The sequence below is a fragment of the Callospermophilus lateralis genome, chromosome 6 (genome assembly GCF_048772815.1).
Source record: "Callospermophilus lateralis isolate mCalLat2 chromosome 6, mCalLat2.hap1, whole genome shotgun sequence".
Taxonomy (NCBI): Eukaryota; Metazoa; Chordata; class Mammalia; order Rodentia; family Sciuridae; genus Callospermophilus; species Callospermophilus lateralis.
In genome coordinates this window covers 158,965,881-158,984,228 of record NC_135310.1, presented here as the reverse complement: position 1 = coordinate 158,984,228, position 18,348 = coordinate 158,965,881, and the positions used below count along the sequence as shown (strand labels likewise).

The 18,348-nt window shown below is 45.2% G+C and overlaps 1 protein-coding gene across 2 annotated transcripts in view; it reads left to right on the top strand.

Annotated features, from left to right (window-relative positions):
* Positions 1-2,061: 2,061 nt before the first annotated feature.
* Gpld1 (glycosylphosphatidylinositol specific phospholipase D1) overlaps positions 2,062-18,348 on the top strand; it is a 55,329-nt gene continuing 39,042 nt past the window's right edge. The window contains exons 1-3 of one of the 2 annotated variants that reach the window (XM_077109703.1): positions 2,062-2,170; positions 13,301-13,583; positions 17,295-17,350. In XM_077109703.1, coding sequence (XP_076965818.1) covers positions 13,394-13,583; positions 17,295-17,350 — 246 coding nt within the window. In that variant the 5' untranslated portion in view covers positions 2,062-2,170; positions 13,301-13,393. Of the gene's footprint in view, positions 2,171-13,085; positions 13,153-13,300; positions 13,584-17,294; positions 17,351-18,348 lie in introns of those variants that run through there. The other variant, XM_076859260.2, reaches the window with a different exon arrangement.

Genomic DNA, 18,348 nt, shown 5'->3' with positions numbered 1-18,348 from the left:
CCCAGCGCGTCTTCCACCCGGAAGGTGGGGCCGGGGCGGGAAAGACAGCTGTCACCTCTCCCCGGGGGCAGTGTTCATTTGTATGTAAATGCTAGCTCCCGGCTGCGGCGGGAGAAACCCCGCACCCTCTCCCTGTCCCGGGTCCGGGTCTCCTGGGTCCGGGTGCAGCCAGAGATAGACAGCAGGGAGGCGGGTCGGACCGGAGAACGGAGGGATTGACGTGTTAACTCCTTCAGAGCCCTTCCTCCACCCGGTCCCGACCACCTGCCCCTGCGCCCACCTGTTGCTAAGGCAACCTGCCCCAGGGATCGTCCCTCCCTACAGGGAGCTGTAAATCACACCCCCTGCGGCCCAGATCACTCCAACTAGGCCTCTCCAGCCCAGGGCTTCCCACCTTTTGGCCATCCCACTGAGCATCTCCTGGGCCTAGAAAGAAAGAGATAAGGCGAAGAGAGCAGAGAACAAGGGAAGCCAGACCGCCTTCAGTTCGCCTTCACTTCTTGGGGTTCCAGGATACCGGCTAGGGCCCCTTCTCCCTTCCGGGAAGGGAGGGAGAAGCCTATATCATTCACTTTTTAAAAATACATATATTTTTTAGTTGTAGATGGGCACAATACTTTTTTTTTTTTTTTTTTTTTTTTTAATGTGATGCTGGAGATCAAACCCAGTGCCTCACGCATGCTAGGAAGCACTCTACCACTGAGCCACATCCCCAGCCCTATGTTACCCCTTTTTAAGTAAACCCTGCTTTATATGCCTGCCTGGACGTGCTTCTCTAATATCATACTTCAACATCTGAGGAAGCAGAACTAGTCAGTGGTAACTGGCGGTATCACTGGGACCTGTGTTTGGTTCCTAGGTGAGCTGGTGTGGGTCTCAGCTGCCAGGTGACTGTCTGGTTTTTCGGGTCGGGGCAACTCCAGAACACATGGGATCTGGGGAGATGGTTCTCCAAGGGGCCCAGTGCTGCTAAGCATTCAGTTGCTTGGATGCTTTTCTGGCTGTGTCTAGGCACATTCATTGGAAGGATGATGCTCCTGCTAGACAAACATCCCCTTTGGATACAGACTTGGATCCAAACTCAGAATCTATCTCCAAGGAGCTGCCTTACCTTGGACTAAGTCAGCAATGTCCGTCCTCTTGTTTGGAGTGCAACAATGCCTACCCTACACATTTGTTAGGAGATGACCTGTAATGCTAGTACAGTTGCTACATTAAATTCAGTAGTATTTAAAGTCACACTAGCTGTCCTAGGTAAAGCCATTAGCAAGGCTAAAGCTGGGCCACCAACTAGTAAATGGAACCGTTTGACAAAAGGAAATCAACCTAGCCCGGCCCAATGGAGCACACTGGTAATCCCAGCGACTCAAGAGGCTGAAGCAGGAGGGTTACCAATTAAAGGCCAGCCTCAGCAATTTAATGAGACCCTGTCTCAAAATAAAAAATAAAAAGAGTTGCAGATGTATCTCAGTGGTGAAATGCCCCTGGGTTCAGTCCCCAGTACCAAATAAATACATAAATAATTTTAAAAAGGGAATCCATTAAGGTTGTAAGGATTGAGTGTATTAGTCATCTTTAGACAGCAGTCTTCCTCCTTTCAGAAATTAGACTTGGACCTAAGACTCAGAAGCAGCAAGAAGGCTTAAACCTTAATGAGGATAAAAGTAAAAATACAAGTCTATACTCAGAATAGGTGAGTACAGTTGAAGCCCGACTCTGTGCATTGATTTTAAGGTCGCTAGGGTCATCATGTCCCCGGTGCTCACTACTACTGAGTTGCCGGTGTCTTGCTGGCTTTTCCGGAGCATGCGAACTCTTCACCTATTTCTAGGATATTGTATTCTTGTTTGCAAAATCCGAGACAGTGCTTTGACTATTGACTTTGTGCTGCATCACAGCCACTCAGTTTCGTGCCAGGCACATCTGGAAGAAATTGTAACAGCCTAGTGAAATCGTGGGCGTGCGGGTTCACCATTTCTCTGCATTTCATTGAAGGAATTGGGGAGTGGTAGCCCTAGTAGGAATAGCCTCCAGCAGCTCTTTCGGGTCTGGGGAGCTGGTAGTTCACAGGTTCTGCCTGCAGAGGGCGCGCTACGGACAGTCAGTTTCCCCTGGGGAAATCGTTCACTTTCAGGCCTCAAGTCAACTGAAGCCCAGAGGAAGTCAATTGGTGAGTCTCCCATTCAAAATTAGTCTGCTTGTTTGTTTTATGGGTTTTATTTTTTAAAATTAATTAATTTGTTTATTTTAATTAGGTATATATGACAGCAGAATGCATTTTGATTCATTGTATACAATTGCAGCACATCTTGGGTTTTATTTTTGTTTTGTTTGGGTACTGGGGATTGAAGCCAGGGGCATTTTGTCACAGAGTTACATCCCCAGCCCTTTTTAAAATTTCATTTTGAGACAGGGTCTAAATTGCTCAGGCTGACCTCCACCTTGCCATCCTGCTGCAGCCTCCCCAGCCGCGTGGATTACAGGGGTGCGCCACCTCCCCTGGCTCTGCGTGTCTTGTTAAGGCTCTGTTTCTGACGAGCGTCCCCTTCCCCACTAGGCACAGTCGGTGTGACACCTTGTGCCCATAATATTTTTGAGGCATACCGAATGTTTAATTCACTTTAAAATCTGAAGGAGATAAATGAACTTGGGTGGAATAGTAATACATTAATCTTTATGCCAATAAAACATATTTTTTCTATTTATTTATGAAGGAAGGGACCCACAAAGGCCACAGTGCCCAGGGCCTGGGAGACTCACACTGTGGCCCTCCCCTGATCCCCTGCTGTTCCATGTTCAGGGAACTCTACAAGCCCGTTCAGGGTGGGGCCAGTTTCCTCCTGGCGTATTATCGGGAGCCCTGGTGCCCTGGCGCCTGGCTGAGTGTGATTGCCAGGGTCAGCAGCACAAGGTCACTGGACGACAGGGACATGATCCATCCTTCTTCTCTCTTAGCCTGCCCTTGAGCTGGGCACCACCATTCCTCCTGCCTGCCTTCACTGGTGGGCTTCCCGGTGTGCTTCCCGGCCCTGTGAGGACAGCAGCTTATGAGACTAGAGTAGAAGTGAGCTGCAGTTGTCCGCTTTGTCTCAAAGGTTTCTGGACATTAAAATTGTGTCTCATTTATGTGCACAAGGAGATCCACCACTTCAAAAAGAAAAAATTTCAGGGGGCAGTGGATACCAGGGATTGAACTCTGGGGCATTCAACTACTGAGCCACATCTCCAGCCCTGGTTTTTTTTTGTATTTTACTTAGATTCAGGGTCTCACTGAGTTGTTTAGCACCTCACTTTTTGCTGAGGCTGGCTTTGAACTCGTGATCCTCCTGTGCTCAGCCTCCCAAACCACGGCACCCGGCTCCTTCAAAATCTTAACCCAATTTTACCCTATGATCACATCTAAATTGTTATAAAAATATTATGCTGAATATCTACCTGTGAAATACTTTTTTCTTGATTTAAAAAAAGTTCAAGAGATGGGTTGGGGGTGTTGCCCAGCAAGCATGAAGCCCCGGTTCCACTCCCAGCCCTGCCCACAGCAACAACAGAATCCACAAGGGAGATGTTTCAGGCTCCATCCCAACCACTGTACGTACATTTACTCATGGGATCTTCACCACAACCCACGAGCGGTCCTACTTTACCTCCATGGAAGATGAGGGGATGGAGGCTCAGAGAGTGTTGCTAACTTGCACAGGACACCCAGAGAGAAAGAAGGTAGCAAAGTGGGATCCAGATGAAACCCATGTCCACTACCTACTCCTCAGTATTCACACACACACACACACACACTCAAGCACACATATTTGGTTAATTATATGTAAAATTTGGCATCACAAAGTTTATGATCTGAGAGCTTATATAGAAATTAAATTTATGTATTTAAAAAATTTAGAGAGCAGTGAGGTGGTGCATGCCCTGTAATCCCAGCTGTTTAGGAGGCTGGGGCAGGAGGATTACAAGTTCAAGACCACCCTCAGCAACTTAGCCAGGTGCAGGGCAACTTAGACCCCATCTCAAAATAAAAAATAAAAAGAAGCTCAGAGGTAGGGCACCCCCCCACCCCGTCCAAAATAAATAAATAAATAAATAAATGAAAAGGGTTGTGTTCCATGATAAAGTGCTCCCTGGGTTCAGTCCCTCAGTACCAAACAAAATAACTACAACAACAACAAAAGCAGGGGGGGGGGATGTGGAGTAGGAAGACAAATATTTCTTATGTACTTGTCCTTGTCACACATACTTGTCATTTGTCATATAGTTTCCTTAATTCTGCAAGTTATGTTCTAACTTTCTCTTAACATTAAAGTGTTGATGTTTTCTACCAAAGAATGCAAACTTCATAAAAACTCAAGCAACATTGACACTTAGGGCCCATTTCCCAGCCAGGTGCAGTGGCACACACCTGGGGTCCCAGCTACTGGGGAGGCTGAGGCAAGAGGAGGCCAGCCTGGGTGATTAGAGAGACCCTCTCTCGGAAAGTAATAAAAGGGTGGGTTGGCTCAGTGGTGGGGTGCCTGCCTGGCTGGAGCACCCACGCTCCCAGCCGTGGTGCTGCCCTGAGCGAGTGACCCCTCTGTTTCAATGCTCATATTAATCAAGTCATTCCTTAAGTCCATATGGTGTGTAATGGGAAGCTTGGGATTAGCATCTCTTTGGTTTCTGCTCTGGTGCCTTCAGGATGGCTCCGTCTCCTCTGCTTAGATTTGCTGCCTGAGCAGATCACTTCCTTCCCCGCTGCTCTCCGCAGCCACCCACTGTTACCATGATTGGTCTCCACTGGATGCTGAGCTTACCAAAGTCCCATAGGCTGCAGGAGGCGGGGAATGTGTGTGTGTGTGTGTGTGTGTGTGTGTGTGTGTGTGTTGGGGGGCTCCAAGGCTTCTGTGGTGGTAGGGTTTGAAATCCACACACCACACACAGCCTGTGGATGGGGGCAGGGTGGGGGGAGGACACCAGCTGGCTTCTCAGCTCCAGCTGGTTGTCCCAGCACACCTGTGTCAGTTCAGGAAGCCAGTTATTTTGCAGAGTGCTAGAAATTATATTTGTCTGTTGTTATGCTAGAATTCGGGACCCCCAAAGACCACCAGAGACCAAGATGGATGTAAGCAGTAAAGAGGTGTTTATTGTGAGCTAGCTCGGTCCTCCGTGCGCACACACCAACAGGTGATGCTGGGAGGCCCCGAGCCCAGGGTTTGCAGCAGTTTTATACATTCTTTGGGGAAGGCAGGGACTCCCACATACATCATAGCATCTCTTAGCAAATCATCACACACTGCGGGAAAATCAAATAACAACTCTAAAACATGATTAGCACATTCACTGGTGGGAACAAGTTGGGTAGGGGTGATTGGTTACTACAAGAGGGGGATTCGTTTGAACTGATTGGTTTAAGCCAAAAGGGGTGTTCGTGCTGAGTTGCATGGTTTCCCAACACGTTATTAACCACCATAAACTGCTGGGAGGGTCATCTGGCATCCCAGGTATTTCCCTGTCTCATGCTGATTGGTGGCTGCTAGGGGATTGCTATGGGTCCCCACCTAGCCTGACTGAGTCTGGGACACCTGGGGCAGCAGATCTCTCCTATTATTTGTAGATAAACCACTTAGCAGGGTGGGAATGTGCCTAGGAGTGCTCTGTGGGTCTTTCCAAGGACAAAGGTGATGTCCGTTCCTTGGACAGGCTTTGCTCTGAGATAGAGGCTGGTTTTTCATTCCCCCCTTTGTCTGGAAACTTGGGAACCAATCATGGTTCCCTCAGTTGGAGGCCTATTTGGGCAGGCTCTACATCTTGGTAAACAGTAATCTCAGGGGACCATCTTCAACTTCCCAGACTCACTCAAAATTGGCCTCCTAGATCCAACCTGACTCGATTTACCTAACTACACTGTCTATCTATTTCTGGCTTCATTCCCCCCTAATTTTAGGAACTCTTTATTGCTGTAAGGAGAAGGGGCGATGGCTGGTTCTGGCTGCTTCAGAGCTGAAAAGGGGTGTCGAACATGAGGGGGCTCGGTGACATGGGGGGCGATGTGGGGGACGTGAGTCCCCTTTTAGAAGTCAGCTCCATTTGAGGTCTGGTTGGGGAAAAACAGGTTGTCATCTGGGGATGGTGCTTCTATGAGAGAAACAAAAACCATGAGGACTGAATAAGTGTTGCAGCAGCTGGAACATGTCACTGTATAGAAGTTCCCTCACCAGGCTTTAACATCCCCAGTTACCAGGACTGTAAGCATAACATTTAACTTTTAGTGTTACAGTTGTCCCTCCCCATAAGATACAGTTTAATAATTTAATGTCATCCGATCTTGCAAAATCCTTTTACTAGTATGACCTCTGTGTCTAATAGAGAAACCTTTAATTCTGTTACTTAGGGCTGGATAATCATGCTAGCAAACACTAAACCTACCTGTGTAGGTTAGAAATAGCTGTAGGCTTTAAACTAAAAACTACTCTGGCAGTTCCTTTTGATAGTTATCAGGCATTCCTGCCTAAGAATCTCTTTTATAGCCTCCAGTTTACTTATTCTTGGAAGTTACATTTAACTATTATTATTATTTAAAATGCCCAGGAATAGCTATGTTTTGGCTTTAACTGTCTTTGCTAAGTGTTTAAGATGAAGCAGTCAAACAGACTTTTGTTTCTATCTATTGTTAACAGTCAGCTGAGTTTTCCTGGGAGTCCTGGGGGAAATTTACAGCAGCTTCTCAGTTCCGCTAGTGCCATTTGCACTAGGATGGGTCCGGGCCTTGCTTAACCATGTGGCTTCCCTTGGAAGCATCAGGGATGTCTCCCTTTTCTGATGACCCTCCTCTTCACAGCAAATGCACTGATTGGCTTTCTGTCCTCCAGCCGTCTCATTAATCTCCCTGATCTGGAGGTTATGTGGCCCAGAATTGCAAAGCTCTTTAGAGATGTCCCCTGTTCCCTGGATTCAGACTGACTCAGAGGGCAAGAGCCAAATATTGGTTTTCACGGCCCTTTTAATTTAACTTTAATTTTAAAACTTAATCTTAAACATCCAGCAAATAAATTTCAACAGCCTTATATTAAGAGTATTGGGCTTTCCTGTCTATCTCTCTATCCTGTAGGTGATAACTCATTATCTTAAATCAACCCAGGTTGTGTGTTCTTAAAGCAGTACCTCTGCAAAACATTAAAAGGCAATCTTTAGACCATTTTTAAGAAAACTACAAAAATAAAATTAACAAGAGTAAAAACATATTTAGTTCATGTAATAGCTACCTTGAATTTTGGAAGAGTTATACCTTATAATCCCCTGTTTGAGATCCTAGTAATCTTGACAAAAACCAACTTTTGGACACAATTTTAAATGTACTGAAATCTGGCCTACTTCTTTCGTAGTCATTTTTACATGTTGTGAGATGGGACACAGAGCCTTATCTCAGGTAAGGCGGGGTTCTTCATAAATCTTAAGTACTGTAGTTCTGAAGCTGATTTTTGCTTTTTAGACATCATTTTATAAAGCCTACATAAATTATTGCTCAAGTTTACATGAATATTAGCTAACACAATGTAATATCACATCTAAAACATAATTAAAGAATGGCTGAAAGCTTTTAACTTTTTGTAGAAAAGTAGCAAAGTACTTTTTTGTTTTACAATATCAACCTTCACACAGATTAGGCTCTCATTAACTTAAAAATATGTTTAAATTGTATCTTAGTGTAAAAAGTAACATAGAACTTTACATATCTTATTGATAACAGGTCCAGTTTTAGAACATAAATGATATAAATAAATCTCCAACATGTTTTTCTTTTAAGCCTAAAATTACCATACAACTTTAGAACACCAGCTTGATATAATGTTCTTTTAAAGCTTCTACCTTACAGACTTGTATACCTGGAAGATATGAACACATTAATAGCACCACAATTACCTTGATGTTTTTATATTAACCAAATTTAGTTTTTAAAGAAATAACATAGCACAATTCTCTAAAACAACAGTTCTTGTTTAACCAACTGTTTAATTTCTTTAAGATTACTGGCTCAAAAAACTTACATATATAACCAACTTACACAGACCTTCTTTATCACTTACTAAAACCCTCTTATTTACTTAATCACATAGACTCTCTTATCCAGAAACACATTTTCCCTCTATTAAATCCATACCTAGAACCTTCTAGTTTCTCTTTTCCATCTGTTAACCTCCTTTTCTGTTCACATTTTGAAAAAATCCTTGTAAATTTCTGAATTTAGGCAGATTATTTCATAGACATCAACATTTTATTAGTTTTTTATTATCACCTAGGAAAAACTTACAAGCTTAATTTTAAAGACATCTTTACTTTTATCTGTTTACCCAATTTAAATTGAACCATTTAAATCACGTGAATCAAAGATATTTGGATCCATTTTTTTTTTAAATTTCATGAGGCTCCTCATATATCTGCCAATTGTCATATCATTGCAGGATATATGGACACACACATACAGACATACAACACATAACACAAGTGTGCACACATACACAATAGTAAAGGCCTTGTAGCTTTTCTCAGGTGAAATCTCCATTGCAATGTTTAAAAAAACTCCACAGTTGATCAAAAATAGAACTGATCAGAAAAACATTAACTTAGGTCTGTAGGATCAAAATCATGAGCTCAAAAAAATACAGAATCTAAGAAAAAGCAAGAGTCCTAGAAAAAATGACTGGCCAGTAATTAGTAAATACAATACAATTTACTTTTTGGTTTAATCTAGTTTGAGTTCAGGTAAAAGACACCTTTAATTTTTCCCCCCCTTGGGCCTCAGATCAGTCTCCTACTGAGCTCACAGGCTTCTTCTATTGCATTTCAACTTAAGTCCTGCCTGAGGTCTGGAAGGAGCAAGAAAAACTGGAATTCTGAGGAGAAGCCTCATGCCTAAGGCATTTTAACCATAAGTCACAATTTTCAGGTTTGGATGTTGAAAATTATGATACAAGTTTAAGATACAATTCACAAAATTTCATACCTTTACATCTTCCTACACTAGAAAAACTTGCTCACACAAAACTGAAAATAGGATCTTACTTGATAATATAAAAGCTACCATCAGAAGAAATTCCTTCAGGATCATTAAGCCACTTCCTTTGTTCTGAAGTTAGTATTAAGTTACATTAAATCACCTGAAAAAAATTCCAAAAGAGAACCACACACTACCAAAATTAAGCTTTAAAAATTCCCAAGACTATTGCTATTCAATGTCATTTCAATAAGCCAGACCAACGTCCCAATTCAACACTTTCCTTTCCTAAATCCTACACACTGAGGGGAACAGATACCATATCATAATTCACTATCCTTGCCCAAATTAATGCGCTGGTACACCTAGTGAATCTTCCCCGGCTACCCAGTTCAAAAATTGATGAAAAAAAATAAAACTAAATGATTGGGAGTTACTTGCCAACTTGGAAGTAGAGCTTTTTAATTTTCCATCCTAAATATTTAAGTTCTCTAGCATTGAAGTGGCACCCCCTTTCTCCACAGAAAAGCCCTCTTCACCATGGCTGATTTTAGGACTGTCAGCAAAAGAGTCCACTGTAGATAAACTTCCTATTTTCATGTCACCCTGTTTACTTGGCCACTGGCCGAGAAGATACCAGCACTCCAGGTGCTGGACACCCCCTTACTAGTTTTCACAAACGTATCCAGTATAGTACTTTGAAAAAATGTGCAAACAAGCCTCTGGCCTTGAGTTGGGCTTCACAGGGATGTCTACATTTTTAAGATAAGTTACAACTGGGCTCCATGGTGACAGCTGGCAGGGGAGGAAAGAGAGGGGAGAAGAAGCTCTCCCCTTCTCAGGGGTTGTCCTTGAAGAGTTAACTTGCCCAGAACAGTGAAAGAAAAAGCTGCGTTTATGTGAACTTCTGCAGACTGTGAACTTCTGAGCCCCTCCCCTTACACGCTGGGTATAAAACTCTGAAACTCCCTGAACTCGGGGTTCAGGGGATTGATTGGTTACAGCAAAGGCTGTGCCCTCTGAACCTGGCTGCAGCCAAATAAAACTGTTTCCTGCTATCTTCGGTGCCTTGCCTCATTTGTCCCTACAACAGCATGAACTATCTGAAATCATAAACTAAACAATTACCTAAACCCAACTTTTAACTGCAAGATTATGCAATGCTTCAAAAACCCATTCAGATGCCAGATTGTTACAATAAAAAATCATCTTTTAGACACACATTCAGCCAAGATCATCCCCAAGAAACAATCTATAATAACCTTTAAAACAGACCAGATAAGAGAAAAATCTCCCCAGGTTTCTAACTCCCATTATGACTCCTACATCAGTGGCACCATAGATGTCCCTAGGAGTGGACCAGATGTTCTCACACAGGGGCAGCCAGAGGTGTGAAATCAAGGGTCTCCGTGTGGCGACTTTACTGCATTCGGTGTCCCCTTCTTTTTAAGTAGACAGAGATGGAGCAATCCTTACAGTGCAGGGAAGGAAGAGGGAGTTCCCCAAAGCAAAATGGCTTCGGCAGCTGCTGGGAGTCCCTCAGTCCCTCCTTTTACTTACAGGATTAGTTCCTCTGGTTTGGTCGACCCCAGGCACCAGGCACTCTCCATATCTCCTAACTTTTCAGTAGTCAGCTCCCAAAAAGTTCATCTTACATCCTCGGCATGCAGTTGTTCAGATGCTAGGCTCCCCAAGAAAGCAGGGGCGAGGCTCCTTTAAAGTGCCAAAATTTGTGACTGAAAGCTCAGTTTCTGTCCTCAAAGCCAATTAATGCCAATTTAATAATGAGGACAGGGTTTTGAGAAAAAGAAAAAGCCAGGCATCAAAGTTCTTAGATCCCCCAGCAGGCACTTCCCTCTGCAGTGGGTGCACTCAAGCCAACTACAGGAAGAAAAACAAACAAACAAAAAAAAAACATTGCTTCCCTAATCCCATTTAACAAAGGGGAGTAAAGTTTATCAAACTTCTTTAAAACACAGCTAAAAAGGGGTGTAAAAGGTGAGAACAGAAAAGCTGGCAGTTCTATTGACTTTTGGTCCCTTACGGGAGAAGCATACTAGGGACATTTTTAGGCTAAAATTTAGCTAAAGTTACCTCCACACATCTAAGGCAGATTGGAACTTGGGACTCTGCATCTGTCCAAAGCAAAACGATGCCATCACACTCAACAGAGACACGGACAAAAAGACACACAAAGAGACACAAAGACACAGATTCCCTTTTCAGATTGTCAAAAAAAGAAAGTGGGTACTGGCCCCAAGCCAACTGGGGCCTTCCCTTCAGACAAAGGATTGGGGGAGCATCCCCCTCAGATTGGGTCTGACGACCCCAGACTGGGAGATTAGTTCTCTTGCCAGGGTGTTGGGGTGGAGACGGACAGGACAATAGAAACAAACACACATAACACAAAATTCACAGCGAGGCCACAGAATTCGCAGTGTGTCATGGATTGCTACCCAGAAACTAAAGGCTCAGGCGGACCACAGATCCATCAGCTACAAAATACTTTACCAAATACTTCACAAAATACTTTACTACAGGCAATCCACTCAGAACCCAGAAAGGGGCTGGGGACGTCTCCCACAAACCCCTTCGGTTGCCCTTTGGTGTGTCCACCTGGACCTTTTGCCGACCACACGACACAGAACCAGAACCTGCAGGCAACCAGAGTACAGAAACTTACAGATCAGCAATGCCTTTACTTACCGGCCGGGTTTTCATTACCTCTCGATCGGGGTGTCTGGGTAGGCTTATTAGGGGGATCCTGGATGAACCCCCATATGTTATGCTTGAATTCGGGACCCCCAAAAGACCACCAGAGACCAAGATCAACGTAAACAGCAAAGAGGTGTTTATTGCGAGCTAGCTCGGTCCTCCCTGCACACAGCAACTGGTGACGCTGAGAGGCCCTGAGCCCAGGGTTTGCAGCAATTTTAAACACTCTTTGGGGAAGGCAGGGACTTCACATACATCATAGCATCTCTTAGCAAATCATCACACACCGCGGGAAAATCAAATAACAACTCTAAAACATGATTAGCACATTCACTGGCGGGAACAAGTTGGGTAGGGTGATTGGTTACAAGAGGGGGATTCGTTTGAACTGATTGGTTTAAGCCAAGAGGGGTGTATGTGCTGAACTACATGGTTTCCCAATACCATAAACCACTGGGAGGGTCATCTGGCATCCCAGGTATTTCCCTGTCTCATGCTGATTGGTGGCTGCTAGGGGGCTGCTATGGGTCCCCACCTAGCCTGGCTGAGTCAGGGACACCAGGCACAGCAGATCTCTCCTGTTATTTGTAGATAAACCACTTAGCAGGGTGGGAATGTGCCTAGGAGTGCTCTGTGGGTCTTTCCAAGGACAAAGGTGATGTCCCTTCCTTGGACAGGCTTTGCTCTGAGGTAGAGGCTGGTTTTTCACTGTGAAGTTTCTAATTAAAAAAAAAAAAAATTGTTGGCTTAGGTTTACAAAATACTCTTAGTAAGACAACACCTGTTTGTTTGTGGCCTAGAAGTCGTTATAAACAGTGGCCTAAGCCCCTCTCCCCAGGGGTACAGTGCTCTCTTCCCGGGGCCTCTTCACCTGGCTGAGGTTGCACAGCAGCTATTGGCAAACCAGTCCCACCTTGGGCTCATCCAGCTCTTGATTGGCAAGCCCAAAGTGAGGAGAGGGAATACCATTCCCTCCCACTCTTTCTAGAAGCTCCTCTCCTGCTTTTAACACATACTCTGCATAACTTGACCTTTAAGATTCCCATGAAAAGTTTGACCTAAATTTCCCTCCTGGACTAAGTGCCATAGATTTTCTACTCCAGGACAGATAGACTCTGAGCCTAGCATTTTCCAGACCCTGGTTTCTGGGCCCTCTTCTACCCATCTCCCCTCTGACTCCCAAGTGGAACCAGCGTCTTTGAGTGGATGCAGGAATCTGATCTTGCGACCAGCCTTGGATGAGCCCTAAGAGCCAGAGGAAGGAGCCAGGAGTGGCTGCACTTGTGTAATCCCACACAAGTGTCAATATCAGTTGCCAAATACTGAGGGAGAAGCCAGTTCCAGCTGATCACCATAAAAGCTTTCCCAGCCCTCCCCCCGGAGGCAGGGCTGCCTGATAAATGTGTGCGAAGGATGCGCGAGTCGCCTGCGGGACGTGAGGCTGTCTAGAAGAGCGACTGTGGGTGAGTCTGTTTTTAGGAAGCCAGAACTGTTTGGAGACAACTTTGCTCCACCGTCAGTTAAAATGAAGTGCAGGGCCCGCAGGGTGGAGGATGGGGGCCTCCAGTGGGAAGCTTTTGGGTTTCACTGGCTCCCATTCCCCCCTCCCAGGTGGACAGTGTGTTTGCTGTTCTGCTGAGGCTGAGCAGTGGCCGAGCAGCTGGCTTCGTTGGAAAACAATATTTTGAAAGGCGCTCGGTTTCCATGTCAGTGACCTGCTCGGGGAAGCGCTGGCTCCGTGCCGGCTGCGGCCGCGGGGAGCTTCCTGTGAGCCCAGGAGCCCGGAGCAGCGGCAGCATGTCCCCTGGCCGGCTGTGGTCTGGCCTGCTGGCCGTGCTGGCCTTCCTCTGCCCGACAGTTTCTTCATGTGGCCTGTCAACCCACGTGGAGATAGGTAAGTGCTGGGACCTGCCAGGTTCTTGGGAGGACAGGTGAAGAATGCGATGGACACAGCTGTCCTGCGGTGACACGACGCCTCCTGCAGTGCTGGGCAGCCTGACCCTGGGGAGAGGGGAGAGGGGCGTGTGGTGACTGGGGCCTCGGGGGACGGGAGGCCGGAGGTAGTGGAGGCAAAGGTAAGGAGAAAAATGAAATTATGGCATTGGCAGGAAAACGGCTGGAACCAGAGACCAGCTCGTTAAGTGAAATAAGTCAAACTCAGAAGGTCAAGGCCCTGGCAGGGGGCGCCGGGCTCCGGGTGGGGAAATGGGTGCTTCCTACTGTGAGGCTGCGGAGCGGGCAGGATGGGAGGAGGAAGTGGGTGCAGGGAGGAGTGAGGAATTCATTTTGTTTTACATTTCTAAAGACTGGCATTTCCAAGTGTATGTAAAAGGCCACGGGGGGGGGGGGGGGGGGGGGGCTCAGGATTAGGACCCTGTCAAGTGCCTTAAAGAGGTCTTGGGGACCGTGGAATCTGAGCAATCTCTGGTGTCACAGCCCAGAACCGCAGCAGGAATGGGCTGGTGTCACCCACCTTTAGGCAAAGGCAGAGGTGTTTGTGTAGGTAGGTCACATGATTTTTTTAAAGACAAAATTACTTTTCCAGCTTTTTTGAGGTATAATTGACAAATAAATGTGCAATGTGGTTTCTTTTTTTAAAAAATTATTTATTTTTTTAGTTGTAGTTGGACACAATATCTTTATTTTATTTATTTATGTGGTGCTGAGGATCGAACCCAGGGCCTCGCACTTCCTAGGCGAGCGCTCTACCGCTGAGCCCCAGCCCCCAACGTGGCTTCTTAATAACACACCTGCTGTAAATTCTTGGCAAAAACTCTGAAGATCTCTTAAGAAGATTTGGGCCAGGTGTGGAAGTGCACGCCAATAATCCCAGCGTTACCAGAGGCCAGGGCAGGAGGATCCTCAGCTTGAGGCCAGCCACAGCAATTTAGTGGAGCTGTTCCAAGACCCTGTCTCAAAATATAAAGAGCTGGAAGTGTCAGCATGCCTGTGGCCTCAAATCCCAGTACCAAAAAACAAAAACAAACAAACAAAAAAAAAACTGTGTATGGATTGTATTTGTAATATTTTTAACATAAAAAAGTGGGACAATTCACAGTATAATTAAAGATTACATTCTATAGCAGTTTTCAGATTAATTTCAGATGTGTCTGATGGTCTAGGATTCATTTAAATAGAGATCATATTATGGTTTTATCACCTCTAGAAGTTACAAAGAATAACTAGATTATAAATTTGAAAATTTACCAGTGCAAAATAGACCCAGATATTGAGCAATGGCAGACAGGAAAAAAATCACAGAATTCTACAATTTGAGGAGTACTAGAGGTCGCGGAGCCCAGTTCTTGCGTTTTACAGGTGAGGAAACTGATCCTAGAGAGTGTCACATCTACCTTGTTGAGGGCCCTGCTCTTGGCACTGAACAGGGAGGGGGCGGGGACAGTGGAGAAGAGGGCTCTACAGGTGTGTGTGGCTGAGCAAGGCACTTACCTCTCACTTCCTGCTCTAGGACCCGATTGAGCCCCCCACGAGAGGGTTTATTTCCCGCCCTACTTTGTGGGTGCGTCATGGTTGTACATAAGGATGAGATTTGTCGGTACACAATCATCCATGCACACAGCATGTCCAGCCCCTGACCCCACCCCCTAGATCCCTTTCCTGTACTGACCTCCCTCTGGTTTTCACGAACTCCCACCCCCACCTCTCTTCCCTTTTTCTCCTCCAACTATGAGAGAAAACATACGACCAACCCTTGACCTTCTGAGTTTGACTTATTTCACTTAATGTGATGGTCTCTAGTTCCATCCATTTTCCTGAAAATACCATAATTTTCATGTTCCTTTGTGCTGAATAAAACTCCACCGCGTATAGACACCACACTTTCTTTATCCATTCATCCGTTGGTGGACACCTAGGCTGGTTCCTTATTTGGCTGTGCATGTATCACTGTAGTGTGAGGACTTTAATTCTTCAGGATAAATGTCGAGGAATAGGATAGCCAGGTCATATGGTGGCTCTAGGCCTAGTCTTTGAGGAACCTCTACTAATTTCCACTGTGGTTGTGCTAATTTACACTTCTGGCAGAGGGTAATTGAGCACCACATCTTCTCCAGCATTTATTATTTAGTATTCTTGATGACTGCTGTCCTCATTGGAGTGAGAGAAAACCTCAGTGTAGTTTTGATGTGCATTCCTCTAATTGCTAATGATATTGCATTCCTCTAATTGCTAATGATATTGAACATTTTTTCATATATTTGTTGGCCATTTGTATTTCTTTTGAGAAGTGTCTGTTGAATTCATTTGTCCATTTATTAATTGGGTTATTTGATTTTTTTTTTTTTTTTTTTTTTTTTGGTTCCAGGAATGGAACCCAGGAGTGCTTGACCACTGAATCACATCCTCAGCCCTTTATTATATTTTATTTAGAGACAGGGTCTCACTGAATCGCTTAGGACCTCACTAAGTTGCTGAGGCTGGCTTTGAACTTATGATCCTCTTGCCTCAGCCTCCCAAGCCACTGGGATTACAAGTGTGTGCCAGGCTGGTTATTTGATTTTTTCAGTTTTAGGTTCTTGTAGTTCTTTAATGTTGTAGATATGAATCCTTCTAAGTGTTTTCCAACTAAATTCAGTGATATTGCTTAAAGTATAGAAGATGGGTGCCTTTCTTCAGTAGTTCCAGGGTCCTAATAGATACCTAAAGGTATTTATTGCTACAAAGCTGAACATAATTAAGGGCAACTCCTGAATCTGTGCTGATTATGAGAATTTTCATATGAAGGAGACCAAGATGACTGCTTACTCGGATGAGTATCTTGGTTCACTTTCTCGTTGCTCACATTGGGCCTGAGTAGAAGGGTGACATTTTGGTGAACTGATTGATCCAAACTGGCCTCTTTCAGAGCTTTGGTCTGCGGGTCACTGGGCCCCTCTGTGGGGTGCTCATAGGCTGTGACTTGTCTCTTACAGTCATGTCTTCAGTGTAGGAGGGCCTGTATTTTTTTTGTTATGTGAATTTAAAAAATGGATGTGGATGTGTTTCATGGTAAAAAGGTGTCGCCTGAGTGTCTCCCCACAGGAGTGCCAATCTTCCTGTCCTAAGAAGGCTCGCAGGGTGGTGGGTGGCTTGGGCGGCCTTCTGGGATCCCCATTAGAGTGTTCCAGTGTTAAACACATCTGGCGACCGATGGTGCAGCCCACGGTTTTACATATTATATTTCCTACGTGGGTTTATTTACCTCGATTCTGAGGCAAAATAAGATAATGACTGCTTCTGTGGCTCCTCCCATCCGGCCACTGTGCCTGTCACTCAGTGTTTACTTTCTGATTGTCTCCACCAGCTGTGGAGGTGAGTGCTTCTGACTTGACTTTCCATAGCAGGGAACTGAGGCCTGCATAGGTCAAGTGCTGACCCAAGGTCACAGAGCTAGGTAGACAGAAACTAAATCACCATACAGCTCCGATTTGCATAGTAATAATATAAATACTATATGAAGGCAATTAGGCCTAAATAAATTCTGAGTATGAACTTCATCCTCATTTTCCGCTTCCCTGACAGTTTTTGACTGCAAAACTGTGCATTTTCCTTGAAAATGACCTCTGTGTGCAGGTGAATGTAACCCGTGCATGTTCCTCTCTTTCAGGACACAGAGCTCTGGAGTTTCTTCACCTTCATGAGGGTCACGTAGACTACAGAAAGGTATAGCCTGGCTCTTTCTCCTCTGCATCAACCTCCACCCTGGGTGTCCAGCAAAGGCCTGGACAGGCTGATCCTAAGAGCCATTTCATGTCTTTCATATTACAGTTAAAAAGCCACTTGAACCTTTTATATATGTGATATTATAAAATGCAAATATTTTAATGATGTGAATCATAACTTGAAAAACAAGAGAATGTTTTAAAACGACGCATCTTTTTGTTTTTATAAAGAGAGGTCACACTTGAGAGAAGCTTTTTTCCTAGTTTCTGTCACTGTTTGTTGTCCGTGGGTTGCATCACCCAGAGGAGCAGGAAGTTTGCTTGTTTGGTTTCGCAGCCCTGGGGATGGCACCCAGGCCAGGCCAGGCCAGCCTCTGCCCCTGAGCACATTGAGACGCCCTCTGTGTTCCTGGTGGACTTGGACTCCTGGTGGCTCGCCTTTATCATCCACCCTCAAATTAGTTGAACCCGTTCTGATCCTGTGCACCACTCTAGTTTGATAGCTAAATAATAATCTGTGGTAAAGGTGATTCTTAAATACGAAGTTTGGTAAGGGTGGTTGACATTCCCTCCGGACATCGGGGGTAGACCTGGTGATTTCCAGAGGCCTTGCTAATCCAGGTGGAAAGCAGGGTCAGGCAGTGCAGATCGACTGAATCCCCAAGTCACTTTCCACCAGTAGTCCTGGCTTCCTTAGGGGCCACCTTAGTCAGCCTCTAGGGAAAGCTGCATTTATATCTGGTGGATGTTGTCACTGATCTCGAAGCAGAGTATGTGGGAAGGAGAAGCCTGTGACCCGTCAGCCCCAAGTGTGCAGAGTGCTTTCCAGTCGAGTTCACGCTGGTAGGATGAGCTTAATGGACCCAGGTGTCCCCCGCAGCGTGGCTTTACATCCACACACTGAATGTCACCTGCGGAAATGACCAGGTGCCGAGTGCTCGTCCCTCCTGTGTGGCATCTGCACACACGGGGATTCTCCACCTGTTACACCGTCACCAC